Source organism: Sapajus apella, unplaced genomic scaffold (assembly GCF_009761245.1).
Source record: "Sapajus apella isolate SASKATOON/1434 unplaced genomic scaffold, GSC_monkey_1.0 scaffold2, whole genome shotgun sequence".
Taxonomy (NCBI): domain Eukaryota; kingdom Metazoa; phylum Chordata; class Mammalia; order Primates; family Cebidae; genus Sapajus; species Sapajus apella.
In genome coordinates this window covers 28516425-28539052 of record NW_022436942.1, presented here as the reverse complement: position 1 = coordinate 28539052, position 22628 = coordinate 28516425, and the positions used below count along the sequence as shown (strand labels likewise).

At 34.4% G+C, this 22628-nt stretch overlaps 1 protein-coding gene across 4 annotated transcripts in view; it reads right to left on the bottom strand.

Annotated features, from left to right (window-relative positions):
• Window positions 1-5106: 5106 nt before the first annotated feature.
• Window positions 5107-22628, bottom strand: part of CPSF6 (cleavage and polyadenylation specific factor 6) — a 34180-nt gene continuing 16658 nt past the window's right edge. The window contains exons 5-11 of one of the 4 annotated variants that reach the window (XM_032295200.1): window positions 21683-21856; window positions 21443-21553; window positions 20490-20994; window positions 20037-20152; window positions 19395-19548; window positions 17017-17209; window positions 5107-10003 (exon numbers count right to left, since the gene is read on the bottom strand). In XM_032295200.1, coding sequence (XP_032151091.1) covers window positions 17020-17209; window positions 19395-19548; window positions 20037-20152; window positions 20490-20994; window positions 21443-21553; window positions 21683-21856 — 1250 coding nt within the window. In that variant the 3' untranslated portion in view covers window positions 5107-10003; window positions 17017-17019. The remainder of the gene's footprint in view (window positions 10004-17016; window positions 17210-19394; window positions 19549-20036; window positions 20153-20489; window positions 20995-21442; window positions 21554-21682; window positions 21857-22628) is intronic. The other 3 variants (XM_032295208.1, XM_032295218.1, XM_032295224.1) reach the window with 3 other exon arrangements.

Here is a 22628-nt window from a genome sequence, read left to right as displayed (position 1 = left end):
AATTTTTAAATGCTGACATAGCTCTTGCAATAGTTGCTAACAAGACAGTGAGGCAGAACTGTAATTCAAAATCATTCATTCAAATATTAACATTTGCATGCCACACACTAATGCAGACACTTGGGATTTAACAGAAAGTAAGATCCTTGCTTTCATGGGGATTTATATTTGAATGAACAAGCATAATATATACTGTTAGGTCATAAATGCATGGGAAGAGTAAAGAATAAAGCGGAGTTAAGGGAGGTAGCAGTTTCCATTCAATAGAATGGTTAAAATAAACCTCATTAAGATTCTTCTGAGGCAGGCATCTCCAGGATTCCAGGGAGAAATGGCCCACACAAAGGCTCACATGCAAGATAATATCTAGCCTGTTTGAAAAACAAAGCAAGAGTGGCTAGAATGCAGTATGTGGAAAGGTATTGGTAGATCTGGTCAGAGGTAAGAGAGGTCAAACTGGTCAGGTGTGGCTGCTCATGCCTGTAATCCCAACACTTTGGGAGGCTGAGGTAGGAGGCGCTCAAGTCCAGAAGTTTGAGTCCAGCCTTGGCAACATGGCAAAAAGCCCATCGCTACAAAATAGAGAAAAATCAGCCACGCGTGGTGGTGCACACCTGTAGTCCCAGATACTCAGGATAGGATGGGAGAATTGCTTGAGACCAGGAGGTGGAGGTTGCAGTGAACCGAGATCATACTACAACAACACTCCAGCAAGGATGAGAAAGAACCTGTCTAAAAAAAAAAACAAAAAGGAGCAGAGGGAGCAAATCATGGAGAGACTTTTGTCAGGACTGCAGCTTTACACTGATAAGAAATGAAGAGCTGGCTGGGTGAGGTGGCTCAAAACTGTAATGCTAGCGTTCTGGGAGGTTGAGGTGTGAGAATTGCTTGAACCCAGGAGTTCAAGGATGCAGTAAGTTAGTCACACCACTGCACTAAAACCTGGGTGACAGATCCTATTTCTTAAAGAAATGGGGAACCACTGCAGGATTTTAAAAACAATATAGACTGACAGCTATGCTGACAACAGACTGTGTAAAGTGGCAAAGGCAGAGAGCAATCCCAGGAGTAGTAAGAGATCCTAGTTATTTTCTGACGGTAGAGACAATTTCCCTGTAGTTGAAAGGTATGAGGAGACAAGAGTGATCTGTTTTGGGCCTACACAATTGATAGTATTTATATTTGCTGTTGGATAAGACTGTGGGTTTAGCAGGTAGGTAGTAGGGGAAAGGAGGGGGTGAAATAGCCCATTTGAATTGGAAATATAAATGAGGAAACTGACAGCATATAAAACTACAGCCATGAGGCTGGATAAGAGAACCAAGTGTAGAGACAAGTCCCCTGGAAGTGCCCTCAAAATTAAAAGGTTAGGGGAGAGAAACAGCAAACTAAGAAATAAATGTAACTTTGCCTCCCTGGCTTTAACCTTTGCTATTAACTGATCAAATAACCAGTCTTGGCCAAATCTAATAAAGGCACATTCTGTTCTTGAGGTGTGTGTGTAAGTCGAAGAAACAATGGGTAGAAGATAAATTACTGCCCAGGTATGTATAATAGAGATAAGAAGTTGGGCCATTCATCTTTTAGTGTTCACTCATAGTAAGATGATTTAGTAAGTCAAGGAAAACATAAAACTGACTGCTAAAGTTTATAGGTAGGCATAGCACGTGCTGTTTACAAGCAATGTAAAATAAAAGCTCAAGTTCGCACACTTGGGAGTAGAATGTCCTGCCAGTATCCTTGGATAGATCTGTGAGCTGTATAAAAATGACTTCATTAAACAAGTGTTTACAATAGATAACCTAAGATACACTATTGTGAAAAGGCAGCCATCACTAAAATCCTTTATAATTGTTAGCTCATTTTCACATTCTGTGAATCACTTTGACTGTATATTCCTAGGATAGGTTAGATGCCTAAGAAGATTCTTGCATTCTGTGTTAAGACAAGGTAATTCTCCCCTCACTTGAGGAAAGCTGAAGAGGTCATTATGTAAAATGATAACCTATTTCAGGGGGAATAAAGAGCTAAAGTGGTTACACTGGGCTGAAGTTTCTATACTGTACCGGGGAGGGGTCCAATTTCTAGACTCAGTGCCAACATTTTCCACCCATTATACCCACCTCCCTCATATCTAATAGGAGAGTAGAATCTGTAGAAGTATTTACATGAGACAAGATACCACACTAAAATTCTATGGCCTACCTTACACAAAAGTACCTAACACAGTATCTTGCAGAGTAGTACTCAACATTTGTGCAAATGAACTTTTGATAGTATGTTCCTAAATGGTTAGTTTGGGTATCAGTAAAGCTTAAAATCTTATGCTGGTGGTGGCTTAGCATTTAATAAACAACAAAATTTGGAATCACAAAATCATTCTAACCTCTACTCACTATACTGCTAGTCATAACCTCTCAAGAGCCCATTACCTCCGTTTTGAAAGTAGAACACTGGCCAGGCGTGGTGGCTCACACCTATAATCCCAACACTTTCAGAGGCCAAGGCAGGAGGACTGCTTGAGCCCAAGAGTTTGAGGCCAGCCTGGGCAATATGGCAAAACCTATGCCTACCAAAAATACAAAAAAGTTAGCCAGGCATGGTGGCATGCACCTGTGATTCCAGCTACTCAGGAGGCTGAGATGGGAGGATCGCTGGAGCCCAGAAAAGGTAGCAGAGAGCCATGATCACACCACTGCACCCCAGCCTGAGTGACAGCAAGATCTTGTCTCAAAAAAAACAAAAAACAAAAATACTATCTCAATGTCTTAAAAGATAATTAAGAAATAAAGCAATAGGTACAAAAACAATTTTTAAAAATGTTGATGATTGACTAAGCACAGTGGCTCACACCTGTAATCCCAGCAGTCTGGGAGGTCAAGGCGGACGGGTCACTTGAGGTCAGGAGTTCAAAACTAGCCGGCCCAACATGGTGAAAACCAGTCTCTATTAAAAATACAAAAAAAGTAGCTAGCATGGTGGCTCACACCTATAATCTCAGCTACTTGGGAGGCTGAGGCTTGAGAATTGCTTGAACCTGGGAGGCAGAGGTTGCAGTGAGCCAAGATCACGCCACTGCATTCCAGCTTGGGTGACAAAGGAAGACTGTCTCAAAAAATGAATGTTAACAGCAATCCCCTAAAAAACAAAAGGACAGCATAGGAGATTGTGTTCTTCAGCTGGGTTGACAACTGTTAAACTGAAAACTGATGAAGACAATTACTGCCTTCTCCATCCCATAACTTGATCCATCTACCCTCTCCCAGGGAACGTTAACTAGGTGGACTGCCAGCATAATGGGAGCCTAATCTTAGATAGACTCACCAAATCCTGATAATCTCACAGATCAACACTGTCACTTCTAAACTAAGCTATACCCACACCACAATGCCCTCAATTTCTATTTCAAAGAAAACGTAAGTTACTAAATATGACATCTTAAAGTTTCTACCACGAATCTACAGCCCACAAACTTCTATTTTTATCTACCCGTATCGTCTCTCCTGAGGAAGGGGTGTTTCACTTTTATCTAATCAATTTAATCTGCAGCCAAGCAGCTTTTTGAAATGCTGATTTTGACACTTCACACAATTCAGTGATTCCACATGACTCTAAGGACAATCTTTAATGTGACTTACAAGCTCTGGAGGGCCTAGCCTTGCTAACTGCTTGAGCTCCACATAGGCTATGTTCCTCACTCCCTGCTTCAGCCAAACTGGCATTCTTTCAGTTCCTACGGGCATGCTCCTCTTGCCAAAACCCGTTTTGCAAGTCTCTGCCTAAAAGTTACTTCCCTTTTCCCTTCACCAAGTAATTTTTTTTCCTACAGATCTCAGTATAATATTAAAGTAGTAAATTTTATTTTTTAAAGTGTTTCTATAAAATATATATTTTTTGACAGGTAAAGTATGTATAATTTATCTGGAACTGACAATGGCTGATCAGAACTGATGTGCCATATGAAAATCCAAGAACCGTTAATTAATTACAAAGGGAGAACAAAACCAAGAACAGCACTGGAAATAAGTACTGTTTCATGGTAACGGCTCTGAAACAAAACTACAAAGACAGAGAAAAATCTGTCCATAAATTTTCTGTAAAAAAAAAAAAAACAGATTTTTCAAAGCTGCTCTCTTTTACTAATCAGGTCTTGAACTGAGTCATATGTAGTGTGGCATCTGGCCAAAAAATATTAATGGACTAGGTGTGGTGGCTCATGCCTGTAATCCCAGTACTTTGGAAGGCTGAGGCGGGCGGACCACCTGATCAGGAGTTCGAGACCAGCCCAGCATGGTGAAATAAAAATTTCACCAGGTGCGGCAGCACATGCCTGTAGTCCCAGCTACTTGGGAGGGCTGAGGCAGGAGAGTCGCTTGAACCCAGGGGGTGGAGGTTGCAGTGCTGCGATTGCAACACTGCACTCCAGCCTGGGCGACAAAGTTAGACTCTCTTAGAAAAAAAAAAAAAAAAAGAAAAATTCCTAACGATCTTCGTTTAAAGTTAAATGCCCTCACAGTGCAGGGACGAGTCTCAACTAATTCAGCACAAATGGGAATTAATGGAAACATATAACAAAGAGTAATAGGAAATCCAACAAAAACTTGAACCACAATTTTAGTAGAGGCATGGAAAGGGGTCCCAGTGATGGTAATACTATGTCTCATGTTATTTCAGTTGTTTAGAACTGTTACCGTTAACATACTCTGAAGCTTGCAGGTAAGAAATCTGAGGCCTGATATCAATATCCTGGCACAGAAATATTTATTGAAATCACAAATCTGTTACTGTTTCAAAAGTATCCTATAATGTTTCCAAGCTAACTAGTAAAATATTTTTGCTGCATTTTTACTTGATTAAAATCTAGTGAGGTTAATGATTATCTAAAACTAGACAAATGCTTTCTGAATCTTCAATTTAAAAACAATACAACAGCCTAGAAATCTGCCAGGCCTCTTAATCCTAATTTTAGCCCGCGTATCAGCTGCTTTAAAGAGCATCAAAATGTCAATACACAAGACATTGTATACTGCCAATATATATTAACTATTTAAACCATATACAATGGTTACCAAATTACAAATCAAACAAAAAGGACAAACTGCAAAGTCTTATCAAAAGTTTGCTTTATTTTCAATACAAGATAAATACCATGCTTGTTACTAGTGCAGTTTAAGACCAACAATGGCCATATAGCAAACTGCCAACAGTCACCTAAATGCTAAAGAAAGGAAAGACAAAGTAAACATTAAACACAAAATTGCAATTACAAACATTTTAATAAAATGGAATGAGCGTTTTTAATAGAAGCTAGTATGAAGTCTAATTCTCATGGACAGCAAAAAAAAAAAAAAAAGGAAAAAAGAAAAAAAAAAGTCTATTTGATCAATTATCACCTTACCTTTTTGCACAGAAATCTTATTGTGAAGTCACCATAGAGTCAATAGCTAAAATTTTAAGACTTTCTTTGGCCTTCTCATATTAAACAAATTATTTACAAACTGTGATCAGTAATTCATGGATATTGGTAATATGATACAATTTTTTTGTTAAGGGCTTTCCATTAAAAATTGAAAAATAACTTTGTAAGGCTGTACAGGGCTGTAAACTACTTTACTAATAAACCATGGGATGCAGAGGAAGGAATAGACCTTTTTTTTTTTTTTTTTTTAAGGCTAAAGTCATCAATAGTATAGATGCATTCCTTAAAATACATTGTGATTTACACCCAAAGGATCCTTTCCCATTAAATACCACCTGAGTACTACAATTTTCAAAGTAAAAAAATAAACATGAATTCACCATAATATTTTAAAATAATTTAACTTACAGAATGCTGAGAAGTGTTACGCAGTAACAATGCAACAAAAAGAACACACTTTCAAAATGAAACATTTTTGCTAAATGCAGGGTCTGTCCAATTATGAAATTAATGTAAAACATTTACACCCATGGCAGAGTTTTAGTATACTCCCACATGAAAAAACTCTTGGTAGTATTTACTATGCAAAGTTACCGCTTCAAGATTTGTGTGACTTCAACTAAATTCAACCTAATATTTAAAAGACTCCCATTACAATATGTTAATTAATATAGCAGGAAGTCTTTAAAGACATTAAAATCTGTCTATATATAATCAAGTATTTATATGTCCCATACAAAAACCATAGTAGCTGCATACTCAGTGAATGTCAACCTGAAATTTTAAAAAAAAATTAGTTAAGGTAAACCTAAATCATTCTGAACAGTGTTGCCTGAATATTTAGAATATTCACAAAAATTCATATTCCTTCTTTCTAATGCCAAGAAAGAAGACTATAAGAACTTCCTCCCAGAAGCCTAGACATTTTAATATTTTCTATTTCAGCTTACAGTGAAACTTTAATCCTGAATCTTGATTTCTCTAAACCAAAAATCTCACATTACGAACACAAGGAATGCCATATGTAAGGCCACATCTTAATAAATTTATAATTTTTGGTTGAATGTTTAGTGAAAAAAATCAGTCTAAGGCTTCTACGAGTCAAGTTGCTTAAAAAAAAAAAAATAAATAAATAAACCAAATACACCAGTGTTTAAACTGAAGGTTAAGTTTGAAACCGCCCCCCGCCACACACACACAGTAAGAACAGAAAAATAGAATGCTTTGCTACAAAAATCCCACTAATATATTTTAGCACAAAAATGTCTAACATACACAGTGGATAAGCGTGCATTTAAGTACATACAACTGGAGGAAACATTTACAGAGGGCTATGGGATGCAAGTGAATTTAATGAGTAAAATTTAAAAACCAGTTATCTGTAAAACAGTGAGAATCTCAATACTATATTCTCAGTAAAGAATTAGAACATAAACTTCCTCTTAAAATAACTTAAGCTGAAGCTTAAAACACAAAATTGGAGCCATTTTAGAAAATACAGAAAATGAAATGATCATTCAGGTATGAAAACCAAAATGTTGAGAGCACTCCAACATAAGTCTTGTAATAGCATCTCATTGTATAAAACAGTATGTATTTAGATTGGCACATTTAAATACATAAGGGAAAGAGAAAGTCTTTACCCTTTGAACAATTTTCCCCTTTCACTATAAAATATTATACAACATTCATTAAAACCTCCATGTTTATTTTAATAACTGACCTGAAACTAGTAAAAAATAAAGCAATATTCTCCACAGGAGAATTAAATGAAAATAGTATCTTAAGCTACAAGTTATCTGTATATTCCAAATTGTCGTTAACTGCTTAAGAACATTCTAGGTAAAGGACCATTAAATGGGCTAAACTATGATCAAAAGCCACTGCACCTTACTCCAAACCTTATGAAAACTGACAAAATAAAATACGCATCTGCAAATTTACACTGGTATATGCTTTCCACAACATAGTTTCTTTAACCAAAAGCAGCACTTTCAATCCAAAGTGTCGCTTGAGAAGCAGTACCATTCAGGTACTCTATCACTCATCTGTAACTTTACTACTGGCTGAAAGGAATGTGACTGTATAGCACTAATAAATGTTATGTTTTAAAAATTCAACTTGTGTTCATATCCACTACAGTTATTAACTAAGGAAAAAATAAAAAGGTCTCTGAGACACTTTTTTTGGTGTCTATGCAAGGATTTCTCTCTTTGGATTGTTTTTACACATTAAAAAAAAAAAAAAAAAGGAAGTGTTTTCAAATAACGTCAGCCCATAAACAACTGAAGTGGGTATGAAGAACAAAACAAGGCTTGCAATTTTCACCTTTACTGCTATACATTCATGTGTTATCAGGTAGAGAAGGACTTTGCAAAATTACTTGGTCAAACCAAGAAGTTATTTCCTTCTGACAACACTTAAACATCATGGATAAGCAGCAAACAAATCTAGTACACTCACATTGTCTGCAACAAAAGTCATGTAATGAGATCAGCCAAGCAGGGAGAAGAGTGATATAGAAGGAACAATTAAAAGGTTGCACTGATAAAAAATGAAAAGGTAAATAAAGGATTTCATTAGTATAAAATTTCCAGTTTCATTTCAAGTACAGTTAGATTTTTCTGATTCCATTTTTAAATTGTTCAAAGAAAATTTTATTCTCATGGACATTTTACTTACCTTTTAAGCTATTAACTAATTTCTCTTGTAATATTTATATGTCCATACTTCTTCACATTAGAGCATTGTAGTTAAAATATTAAGAAGCCAAGAAATGACAAAAACTAACTATATACAGAAAACATGAAAATTTTGATACAAATCTAAAATAATGTCAAAAAAGCAACTGCATTTTCAACAAAACGCTTAAAAAATCATTTCTGAAAGCAAACAGTTCTGATAAACATCAATGATCCCATGCACAGATATTTCAAACACAAAATATTTTAAAATAAAACTGGCAGTGATATGGGTAATTCAAAACAGCTAATTTTGTTGGAAGTGGTTTGATAGCAGACAAGACAAAACTGAAGAACAGCTATGGAAATTTCTGGAGGGTTTCTACAGTTGCACATAACACAGTATCTAGGATATTTTAATACTTTAAGCATTGTCCTAGAATTTGGGTATACTTTAACAACCAATGTCTATTAACAGAAGATCTCTCAAAGATAATCAGATCTTAAAATATTAACTTGCTCAAGAATTTTAACTCAAATTTCTGAAGTAGTGATTTCAAATTACATTCCCATAAAACACTTAATCAAGTTGACACCCCGCCTCCACCAATTTTGCAATCAAGAACACATACTAGCCAGGTGCTTTTAAAGAGGGCCTATTATGTAAGGCAGGTTTGAAAAAAAATCTTTGATTAACTAACTATATAGCCTGAATCAATAGGTTGCAGGAATATACACAAAATTCCTTAAACTGTGCAGACACAGTATACCTGTCATTTCCCATTACAAATACTGGACAATACAACCTAATGTTAATGAACATCACATTCTTCAAAAATGTGTACCAATTGGAAAATAAAACGAAACCTCTCTTTACTCACATTTATCTGCTGCGGGGCTGTATTTACACTGCCTATGGCTTAAAAAATAAACCATAAGGACACTCAATAGAAAAACAGCAAATAATTGCAGCATCAAATCAGAATTGTCAAAATTTCCTCAATGTTAGCGGTTCACAATTAAGTGTTTCGGTACATCTGTGTTGTAATTAATCTGCATTACATATCAAATATGTACGGGTTTTTACTTAAATGTTTAAAAACCTCCATTTTTTGACCCCTTACACATTGACTGGATTGCTATGTCCATCAAATTTCAATTTTTACAAGTTTACATACCATTCAGCAAAGTCACAAGCTAACTAGGTAAAAACAGCTAGAAAAGCAGAATATAGAAATAGTAAATATCCATGTAATCACCTATTCTAATATCAAAATCAAGGGCAAAAGACACTTAATTACTGTGTTTAATTCACTGAACACAAGATTAGATTGATGCATATCCAAAAACGCTATTGCAATGCTTTAAAGGACAGTAAAAATGTCATAGTAACATTATCTTTAGGTATTGCTGAACACAAGACTTTCCCTGAGGTGTAAACATCAAATAACTTGAACAGCTTTACACATCAGCCCCATTGAACAGTTTATTACAACACTACATCTATTGTAATCAAAGTGGTGCTGTTTACAGACATTATCATATGAACATTTTTAACAAGAACAAACTACTATAAAAACAAGCATTTACTTGACTTTTTTTTTTCCAATTGCTTGCACATTATAATGGCCAAATGTATATAACCAGTAATAAAGTTGCAAAAGCTATAACTTTTTAAATCACACAGGTTTCCTTCAAATAAAACAGTTAAGCAACATAAAAAATAAAAGTAGAGCTACTGGTTACCATTTATGCAGATTTGCTTTATTCAGATCTATTCCTGTTCATTTTATCCATGAATCCTTACAGGTTCAGTTCAATCACAAGAAGCAAACTGCTGGACAAGCGTCATTTTTCCCCCATGAAGACTGTTTTGTCTTGGAAGGTGATCCTCTTCCTTCAGCTGTAATGTGTCAAAATTTGTGATGTAGATTTTGCTATTCCCCAAAATACACAGAAAAATGCTGGCTTAACTATACATATACAAGTCGTGCATCTATTTCACTGTTATGTTTTCTAACACAAAATAAGAATTAACTGAAACAGTAGCTGCCTTGGTGTGGTGAAATATTCCAATTTATCTGATGATTAAACTGATATATTCTGATTTCATTCTTCTTAGATATTACTGCCTTATAAATTTAATGACTGAAGCAGAAATGAAAATATAGCAGCTACTGTTTCTGTGATGATGGAAACATTCATAAGTCATTTTCTAAAATATGCAAACTACAAAAATAAACAGAAAATGCTTGGATGATTTTAATGTAAATATTTTTCATTCACCCACATATCAAGTCTATAAACTCATTTAACAATTAAATGCTGAACTAAATATAAAATGCAAAATTATTTTACAAATTAATTGTATTTATTTGACAGCATACAGGAACTTCCGCAATTATTATAAATCAAATGGTGTTCCATGTTACAAAATTTATAAATAAGATTTAGAGAGTATGAACATTTAAATCAATGACATTCACGTACATATCTTTAGACGTAATACAAATTTAAAACATTTACTTTACTTTTACCCTATTCCACCTATGTAGAAATACCTAACGTAGTATTATAAACTAACCAAAAACAAGCTAAGTGGGAATCTACAATGTAAAGTTCATTTAAAACTCACATAAAAGAAAAAAAAAAAGTTGATAATCTAAAATTTCAAGCATACATATATATGCAAACTTCAGATAGAGAGGTTCACAAGAAACATTCAGTTAACTTGGATATAAGTAATCATTGAAACTCTAAGGTAATTTATGTATAAATTACAAGAAACCACTTCAATAATAAAGTGATTTAAGAGTCAAGAGGGCACAAATTTCTTTAAAAAATTTTTTTTCAGTTTGAACATGTTCATAGGGCACAATGTTTAGTGATATTTTGCCATAAAAATAACTGAAAAATACTTTTTGCTCTGCAATTAAGAGTTATTTCTGCCACTGCTATAAATTTTTCTTTTGTCTTTGCCTCCCCAACTGGGTTGTAAGTATCTTAAGAGCATCAGCACATACATGCATTCACACTACCTAGCAGTAGTAACTTAACATTTAAAAATTGCAAAAGAAAAAAAATATATGTTACAATTGGGACTTTTTCTTTTATATACGTAATTTCTATATGCCTGTTATTTTTCAGGTTAACTTCGGCCACTGCTAATGTTATCTTTTATTGCATCTTCACCTTATGTTGATGCTATTTAACGAAATTATCTAATAGAAAAAAATCTAAAATGGCAGCTTTCAAATGTTTTATTGTCTGCAATGTACTTTTAAAAAACTGGTTTATGTATTAAAGAGAAACAAGGCATATATTCTAATCTGAAATAATAATTACTGGGAAATTAATAAATCTAACTGCAAAAGAATGCTATCTCCTTAAATTTTCTGTTGCACTGGAAGGTATGAAAGAGATCAGGTCATTAAGAGGGAAAAAACTATTTAAAGTCATAGTGAGCAAAACAAAACATTGAACTCTCTTCCATAAAACAGATCACATACAATGCATCTTCATATCATTATCACTCCAGTGGAAAATTATACTTTTTGATACAGAGTCTTGCTCTGTCACCAGGCTAGAGTGCAGTGGCGTGATCTCGGCTCACTGCAAACTCCGACTCCTCAGTTCAAGTGATTCCTCTGCCTCAGCCCTCCCAAGTAGCGGGGACTACAGGCGTGCACCATCACACCCAGCTAATTTTTTGCATTTTGAAACTCTGTAGAGACAGGGTTTCACCATGTTGGCCAGAGTCGTCTTGAACTTCTGACCTCAGGTGATCCGCCCATCTCGGCCTCCCAAAGTGCTGGGATTACAGGCATGAGCCACTGCGCCCCGTTATACTGTTTTTATATAGAGAATCCTGTTGCAACACAGATATTTTTCCAGGACTAATGAACTCCTCTTTTGTCTGATTATACTTTATAAATTGATCTTTACTACTAATAAATCTAATTTGTATCATACATACATAAAATATGGGGGATAGTCTAGCAGTTTTTATTTCTATTTCTAAACACTTTACATTTATGCACTTGGAAATACAAATTTTACAGTTTTAAACGAAAGTGAATTTGAAGGCAACACAACCCATTTCCAATAATCCAATTCCACATTATACTCTCTCCAATGTCTAGGCAGACAACTACATCAACAAAGATATCAAAAAGAAGCTTCAAAGTGACAAATACATTCAATGACCATGTTTTCAATATATCATTTGGTAAAATCGGTAATGTCAAAGCCACACAATTACTTGCTTTAGCTATCAATTATAAAAGACCTATGTAAACAGTTGATAAAATAACTAAGAAGATAAATGTAATCTACAGCTTTTTAAATAAAATCTGTAAACTAAAGTGAGCACTAAGTAAAATTTCAACACACAGAGAAGTGCCTGCATTTTAAGATAATATATCAAGTCGTTATTAATAAATTGTAATTGTTTCTGTTAGAAACTTATCTAAGCACATTTGTTAGAATTAGTATTTTTAATTCATGGTAAATGCATCCTTTTAAGATTCAAATATATACCTGATAGGGCACTTTTATAGGTTTTCACATTAATATATTGAATTAAAAGGATTCTCATATAATTTTAGAGATGCACTATTGACTCAACGAAATAAAATTCACTTTTCTCTATCTGGTAATCTCTTCCTTAATGAGAAGAATGGAAATGAGGTGGGCAAGAGAAACAATTATCTACATAATACAAGTTAGCTCTAAAATCAAAATTCCTTCTTGTGTTGACTAGAACATATTACATAAAAACAATTCTATTTATTGCAGATATTTACAAGAAGTTCCTTGCTACCAAAATATTTCATATTTTCATCTTTCTACCTCTGGACATAGTACTTACCTCATTTTAACTAAAGCATTTTATTACTCTATCAAACACATAAATAATTGTTGCTCTTACAACCCACTAAAATAGTAGAAATAAACGTAATCACAAAGAAAAATGAGCTTTGTTCCCAAAAGATTTACAAAAATGAACATCTCAAAATAACCTGTTATTTATAATTCATGAAAAGTTAAAGCATGCTACCACAAAAGAAAAATTCATAAATTTGGATAGCATAAATGGCACCCTTACCCCCTTCTGGTTATTAGGTTTCTTTAAACGACGTTAACTAAATATCCATTCAAGACAGAATTTATTCAAAACAATCTATTTTACAAACTAAAACAATGGTAGTAAATTTAACACTGAGATGAAGGTGAGAGAGCGAGGTGACTCACACTGGCATTGAGTTTTTTTTAAACAGGGAACATTAATCATTTGTAAACAAAACTATATTCTTAAACCACAGTGAGCAAAACACACTATACATTCATTCAAGGGATCACTTCCTACTCCCTCTTGTAACTTCTATTAAGTCAGTTGTGCAGTGAGACAGATTTTGTAAATACTCAAAGCAAGGAAAATCAGAGCTAAAGCAATGAAAGCTAGCATATCCAGATGAAGCAGAGCAGTTAGGATACATGGGAAAACACAAGGAAACAGGGCTGGGAACTATAAGGCAGAGAACTCACATAATGTAAGAGGTGCAGAAACAATTTAGAAACAATTTAAAATCTTATTACAACCAGTATCATTCACCAGGTAATTAATTTAATTCTCACATAAGCCTCAAAGCAACGATAAGAAAATGAAACATCTTTAACACGTAAGAAAGAATTTTTAAAAATTCTTCTGGCTTTTTTTTTTTTCTCAAATTAACACAGTAAGTTGAATACACAATGCAAAGCATCCTAAAACCCGTGAAATAACAAAATCTAAGGTCTTATGGTCAAGATATTTAAGGTAGGAAAAAAGTTGTAAGACAGGAAAGGCAAGTTATTGAATCCAGCCCCCATACCCAATGCTTAAAAATTGTGTCAAAGTCATGGATAATGATTTGAGAATTGTAAAACCTCATAAAATAGGGAGAGGAAAAGCCTAAATAAAGAGTATTTTTAAAAAAAATTTGGTTTCAGTAAACAAAGAAAAGCTAAATTGTTAAAACAAATTTGCTGAATAGGGATGTTCCAAAGAAGTAACAAGAGGAATGCAACCTTTTAAGCAGCTCAACTATGAAACTAGAATTATTTCAGTAAGAAATGTACAATCTTAAAGCACTGAACTACTTTTATTTTGCTCAGAGTGGTCTGAGAATAGAGGCAGAAATTACAGAATATGAAGCACAATGTATTTACATACTGAAATTTACAATACTGGTATTTTCTCATTGAAATATTATCTATTTGAACTTAGATATTGAATACTTTTAGAAAAACCAATACATTTTAAAATGAGAGAATGCAATTAACGTTACCAACATGTCAAACACAAAAAAAAATTAAGATGGGACAGACATTAACAGCTTGCCAAGATCATTAAGTTTCCAGTTAAATTAAGAACTTGCCCTTTTATCCATTCATCATCACTTTAATAGATTACATTAGTATTTTATTTGTATACAGCCTTACTACTGACATTCACTTTAGCTTTCAACTCACTCATTCCATTTAGTCCATTTAAGATTTACATAAAAGCTCAAAAGGACTCATATTTTAAAACTTCTAAAAAGGTCAACAGACCTTATTATGATGGTGATCAAATTTGCAGGTAGCTTTTGTTTTAAAAAGAGTTTTACTTGAATATATTTAATCCCATTCCCCACCCCTTTACTCATGTCTATATCCACAATAAATACTGTTTGATATAGCAAACGTACAATAATCCAGGATAACAAAATTTTTTGCACTAGAAATGTTTATGTAAAATTTTGCTTGGATGAAGGCACATACAGTATTACAACTCAATTCTGATTAATGTACAAACAAAACATGGAAATTCTGGTATGGTACATCAGTGATTAAGAAAAATGTCAACAATAGTTTGCACATTAGGAATTTGCAGTTAATGTCTGAATGTAATGAAACTCAAGCCATGATGTATTTAGGTGTACCCATTACTAGAATGTAATGTTAGCTAACTCAAATATACTTTAAGATTAACAATAGACTTTTCAGAAGTTTACTTGTTGACTATGCTAGTTTCACTAAAACCACTAAGAAAACTGTAATTAGTTAACATTGGGTTTAAATTGGCTTAGAGGACCCCTAATGGGCACATCCAATTTTGGAGATGAATTCAAGTTTCATTGTCATGCCTTTACTAACTAGAAGCTTGTTGATAACTTACGAAGTCTAAAAAAATAGATAACTTATAGAATCTGTACCTTTCTATAATGAAAATGGCTGATACAGATAAGCATTTCAACTAACAGCCCAGTCACAATCCACCTTAAGCAACTGACGGATATTGAAATTTTTTTCATTAAAATGGGATCAGATGTATTTAACTCAGGGGAAAAGAATGCTACCTCTTTAAATTTTAGTATTTAGATTTACATAATACAATAGTCAACTTTTACATCAAAAAACAGTATCAATTTCAATAATCTTAGTTTTAAAAGTATAAATTTTTTTTGCCTCATTAAAAGAATGTTTTGAGATTTATATTAAATTTTGTAATACATGGAAAACTATATAAAAATTAAAGTTTTGATATTCAATCTGCATATTCAAATGCAAAGAAAAGTATCAAAACCAGCCTTTTAACTTAAAAAGCCCTTAAAATTGTAAACACTGTAAGAGCTTATTTGCGTTCCACAAAAACAGCATGCTTATTTTCTAGGCATTTAAGCATCTCATTTGCTAAAATGTTATCTGTTATGGTTAAAGAAATTGCTATTCTGTCATGGAATTACACACACATGATAAAGCCTTTAATTTTGCCCATAACATTTTAAATACTAACAATTACCATGACTGAATTTTCAGTAAGTTTCCCATGATTACTGAAAATAATCACATAGAGTAATCTACCTATGAGGGGTTTGTTTTGGCCTTATTTAATTTGAATATGCCAACCAACATATAAAGAAAAAATATTTTAATTTACAGAATAACCTTTGTGTCACATGCATAAGCCTTATACTGCCCTCCCCCAGCTCTTCACATGAATAAATGCTATTAACAAATATAAAAAATAAAATTACATGTGAAAATGAAGCATTAACAGACAACTCTTCCCACTTATGAAAAATGTACACAAGAAATAGTTTTAAAATACAGAAAAAAAGACAATGATTATGATTTATGAATGAAACATCAAAGAAAATTATTTCAAATTATTCTAAACTTGGGTATATGGCTTGACACAATTTAAAATTTTTAGATATGATACACCCTGAACCCATTTTAATTGAATAACTTTTATATCTTCTTTGCAAATTAAAGGATACTGTTTCTTTTAAAAACAAAAACTGGATGTCAGGAAAACAATGTCTCTTCTAAAAAAAAAAAAAATTTTTTTTTTTTTTTTTTTTTTAAGAAAAAAGGCTCTTTCTTTGAATGTTGAGAAAACACCCTCCCATATTACAAACTATGATTGTGTTACATTTTCTCATAAATTTTTAGGGACAAATAAAACTATTTCAAGAATAGTCACTTTCCATTTATTTTAAAAAATCCAAACATATATATGAAATAACTCCCTGTATTTTATATTTTAAATTACACACAAACTAAGTATATGATTACAAGAATCCCAATTTTTAGATTTTAGAAGTACACAATGAGTCCTCTTGATTATTTCCTTGCTTTGTTAAGACGATTAACTATTTGAAACCTAAAAGTGATTAACTCAGCAATAAAATACTCAAAGATAAAGGGTCAAAATTTTTACCTCTCATTACTTACCTGTCATTTGTTTCAGATGTTTCAAGAAGATAAAATTCACAAGTAGTTGGACCATTTAAAATGTAGGTATATACTGTATAAATAGTAGCCTTGGAGTCATAGTTACTGTTAAGAATACACATGCTAAATATAACAGGAACAAGGAATACCCACCTTCTAACGATGACGATACTCGCGCTCTCGGTCACGCTCTCGGTCACGGTCTCGGTCACGATCCCTGTGCCTCTCTCGTTCTCTGCTTCTCTCTCTATAATAATCGTCATGACGGTCTCTACTACGGGATTTATGGCGCCGACTCTTTTCTCGTGATCTACTATGGTCCCTCTCTCTTGATCGTTCACGTCTTCTAAAAGAAATTACTGGATTAATGCTCTCCATAATTAGTTTAAAAATAGTCAATTTTTTGGTGTCTAAAAAAAATCTAAGGTGGCAAAAGATTCTTTGTAAATCTGGTTTAAATTTACTATCTGGAGCTGCCAATAATGACTTACCAACTCACCAGTAAGCACGAATCAGAGATTTCATTATTAAAAAACACTACCAAAAAACTAGCAAGCAGACACATCACAGAAATGCATCACATCATCAATTTAAACTAGCAGCATAAATAGACATGTAGTATTTACTGAATGAACAAACAGAAAAGGGAAAATTTCAAAGCACTTGTGTTTTAAGCTAAAGAACATCTACAGTATGTTTTTAGATATAAAATTCATAAAATCACAACACCAATGGGGCTAAAATACATGAAAATGACAGCCTATTAACATATTTATCTAACATATGATAAAATACTAATCTTACATTTCTACCTAACTAAAGTACAGTTCATGAGAAGCAGCACCGAACACTAAGAAACTTTCTAAGACACACATTATGTTCAGCAGAGGAGCAGCAGCATGAGAGAAGGCTAATGATTATGACTAGTAGCATGAATTGATATAGTAGTCACACTGTATTTAATAAATAGAAATATTTCATGAACTGCCATTTTTTAAAAGCAAATAATTAAACCAAAGCTTACTGCCTAAAAGACCTCTACAAATTCTGCTAAATTTATAGTAAGGAAATAACTATCTATTAAACAAGAATATTTATGTCTTGTATTTCTGCACCAGACAACTAAGCTTAGCAAACATTAAGTGCTAAGGTCCTTGATCAAGGCGTAAGTTGTTACTTCTTTTTCAAGACAGGGTCTCTCTCTGTCACCCAGGCTGGAGTGCAGGGGACATGATTACAGTTCATTGCATCCTTGGCCTCTGGGGCTTAAGCAATCCTCCTACCACAGCCTCCCAAGCAGCCAGGACTATAGGCATGCAGCACCAGGCCCAGCTATTTTAAAAATTTTTTATAGAGACAAAGTCTCCCCATGTTGCCAAGGCTGGTCTCAAAATCCTGGGGCTCTAGTAATCCTCCTGCCTTGGCCTCCCAAAGTGATGGGATTAAAAAGTTATTACGTTGGACCTTAAAACCTAAAAAGATGATACAAGATACCTGTATCTATGATAAATCTGTTCAGATACCAAGATTCTTACACTGGGTCAAAAAGGTAATAATTACAAAATTAGGGACCATGTCAAAGGCAAGCTCCTGTCTCTTAAAGAAGACTACCACCAGGTAGAGCGCACTAAAAACACATCTAAGAATACCAATTGAAGATTAAAGGACTGCCTTTCAAAAATATATAAAATTTCAAAGTTAGCAGCAATACTAAAAACAAAAAAAACCAAAAAACAAATAAAAAACCCCACAACACTACCTAAAAGATAGATCATTCATTCATTCAGTCCCTCATTCAATAAATTTTTATTTGGCACTCATTCTGTACCACTCTGTAGGCAACAGAAATAATATAGTGAGCATGGCTGAGCACAGTAGCTTATGCCTATAATCCCAGCACTTTGGGAGGCCAAGCTGGTAACATAGCAAGACCTCATCTCTTAAAAGAAAAGAAATACAGTGAGCGGCATAAAGCCCCTGCCATCATTCAACATGTGTTCTAATGAGAAATATGCCTTGATAACACATAAAGAATTGGTTATGGTAAGTACTACGGAAGAAATAAAAAGAACAATATGACAGACTAACTTGGGAGAAGCCCCCTCTTAAGTTAGATTGAGATGAGAAGAATAAGGAGCCGGCTATGTGAAGAGACAGGGAAAACTGCTCCCAGCAGAAGGAATATAAAGTAAGGTGGTCAAATGTTTGATGTATCTAGAGAAAAAGGAGAAATATGGCTGGAGAACAGGGAGTAAGGGGAAAGGTACAAAATGAGGCTAAAAAGATAGGCAGGGGCTTTATCACAGTGCCTCAATCTTTACAATCTTGCTTTAAGACTGAGTAGAAGCCTTTGAAGGGTTTAAGCAAGCAACTAATATTCAGAGTTTAAAAATAACAACAAAAGAAACTCCAGCTGCTAAATAATCAGTAAGTAAAAGCAAAGTCCTCTTTTTAATGTCTCAAACACAGTATTTTTTCGACTTGTAAACTAATAGTTTTGTTTAAATGGACATGAGACAGGAAAGTTTTACCTTGATCCAGAACCATAAGACTTGGACTCAATTCCATGAAGGCAATCTTGCAAAGAACTAATAAGAACTTTGCAACGATCGTCAGCGGATACTTTGGATTGCTTAATTAAAGAAATTGCAGTTACCAATGTCTCAATAGCACTTCCATAATCACCTGTGGGGGAAAGGAAAGAGTTTGAAGTCAAACAAATTTTGTTTTCAAAATACCATCAAACCACTTGGGGTAAGAGCAATAACACATTTTACAAAAGTAGTGTGCTATAAAATAACTATACAAGATAAATGTCTTCTTTTAGTATTTCACCATTTGCAAAAGCTTTTCATTCTCATATTAACTTATTATTAGAGGTATGTGAAGCACGTTATCATTTTGCAAATATAAGAATAGGTGTCCTAGTCCCCTGAGCCATCAAATGTCAAGAGTAAGACTTAAATCTATACCAAATAACTTAAAACTTGGATTTTCCCCACTACACTGTGATACAGCTTTTTTCAATGCTTTTTAAATAAATGATAGGTAATGATTTGGGAATACAAAAAGAACTACTACATGTAAATGACCTATCTTCTAGACTGCACTTACATTTTTAGGTCATTCCTAATAACATAAACAAGAAACATTAATACAAGAAATATACAAACCAGCACTGGCATCAGACACAGCTCTCGAAATAGCACTACTTGAGATTGCCCTGTTTCTATTCATGATTTCTTCAAACTCAGCTTCACTCAATGGCGTTCTTGCAGTATCCATTTCCCTGTAAAATAAAAACATAAACCTTAACTCAAACTCAACAGATTTCCTAAGTTAGTCACAACAGTGTAAAGCAATTCATATTAGCTGCTTCTGACATGTGCCTTAGAGATAGTGGTTACTTTTCCAGATTGAAGCATGCTACTTTCCTATAAAGAGAACACGTCTAAACACAATTCTCCTATACGAGTACCTTTCAGCTAAAACAGAGTAGCAGCTTAGACACCTGAACTTCTTGGAAGGCAAAAATAACATTTTTATACATCTATAATAATCTATTATTTTCAGAGTTATTATTCCTATCTTTTATCAAGTACTTTTACAGACACAAACTAACTTACCTTCCAGGGGGGCCATAGTCACCCCTATCATATGGTGGAGGTCGGCCATATGGGTCTGTTGGTGGTGGACCTCGGCTATCTGATGTAGGCATGCCACTGTTAGTTGGCGGAGGAAAGAAAGCTGGGTTCACATGTGGAGCTGGCGGTGGAGCACCTGGAGGTGGTCCAGGAAGGTGCGGAGGAGGAGCTAGTGTAAGGGGTGGCCCAAGTGGACCAGGTGGACGAGGTGGAAAGGGGCCTGGAGGTGGAGGTGGTCCCTGCTGTGGAGGTGGTGGGCCAGGAGGGGGGCCGTAGCCTGGAACTGGAGGTGGAGGGCCAGGAGGAAGCGGACCCAATGGAGGCTGCCCAAAAGGCTGTCCAGGAAAAAGAACTGGTGGTGGGGGGCGATCTCCTCGATTAGGAGGCCCAGCTAGAGGAGGAGGCAGAACCTGACCAGGAGGTGGAGGACCTGGTGGACCAGGTGGGCCTGGAGGACCTAGGGGTGGACGTGGTGGAGTCTGTCCAGCTAAAGAACAAAGGGGAGAGAGAGAAAAAAAAAACACTTCACTAATAAGGTATTTTAACTTTCATATGCCAAGATTATACTTTAAAAGCATAATGCATATACCAAGTCTTTGTCTTTAAATAAAACTCACATGACAAATGTTACATTATCAACTACAATGATGAAGTATATCCTTTCATATTTAACTAGCTCAATTTATGTTTAAGAAAAATTATTGAAACAAAAATTTTAATTAAAAAAGATTACAACACCTAGAAATATTTTCCATCTTTTAGTGTACACACACTTCTTACAGTGAAATCACCCACCTTATATTCTACTCTGATGCCAAGCTAGAAAGTGAAACAAGGAAAAATGATCTTGAAAGGATTTTTTTAAGAGGTAAGAAAATAAGACGGATGTAAATATTCTATATATAAGTCAAGCAAGTTTGGAGAAAAATAAAGACCTTTTAGGCCAAAAATGGGTATTTCCTCTATGCTGTGCCCCATATGCCATGGAATCCTAGTTTCCAGGAACAAAGGCCGAGTTCCTTTAACAAGATGCTTGATCAAATTTCCTGGATTCCAAAAATAGCATAACAAGGAGAGTAAGTCACATTAATAATGCATTACTTGAAAAAGAGAGAAAAGGAAAAGAGGTATTAGGTAGACATGTTTTATCCATGGTAATTTAAGAAAAGTTTTACCTGGAAAAGGTGGAGGTGGCCCTCCTGGTCCTGCTGGCCCAGGAAATCTGTCCCCACCAGGAACAGCCCCTGGAAAACGGCCCCGTCCTCTACCACCTTGTGGAAATGCTGCACGGGAACTCCCTCCTGGAGGACCAGCTTTACCTTCCCCAGACATTTGTCCTGATTGTGTAGCTGCAAATATCCAAATACTCATAAATAGCACTTATTAAAAATAGTTTTCTGAAATGTAGCCACTATTATTAAAAACAACTCTATTTCAAAGTTCATTTATACAATATATTAACTTGCAAATGCCTTGTGACTATCCAAACTACATGAGAAAGTGTGGGTCAGGAAAACATTCACATTTATTTGGGTACTTTTAAAGACTCAAAATATCCAGGTTTAAATATATTTTCCGTAAGTAAATATCAGTTACTTTCAATACCAGTACTCTGCAGCAGCCAAGACCGAAATTCTTCAAGATATCTTAATTTCAGTATTACATCATTTAAATTTTGTAACATACTTCTTCAGTTAAGTCTTAAGTGCTAAAACATTAAAAGAAAAGGAACCACTTGAATTTCTGTTAATTACATAATCATCCATCTTATCTCTTTAAATAACATCCTTAAATATGTAATGACAAATCTTTTCCATATTCAATTTACCAAGTGGTGAAAGGTCTTGTTGCCAAGCAGAAAAATCAATGAACATTTTCTGGTTATCAGTGATCTCTCCCCCACCATAACACATATACACAAAGCTTTCCCTTAATCTAAGAATTAGAATGTAGTCTCTTTCTGTATCTAAGATGGAAATAACAGCACAAGAATGGCAGGGCTACAGAACTTGCACACTGTTGTGTACTAGAGTCCCTTACATTTGGAGAAATACGGAACAGGAGGTTTCTAGTACATAGGCCCACACTCATAACCAGTGATTAAATCAAATTCAAAGCACA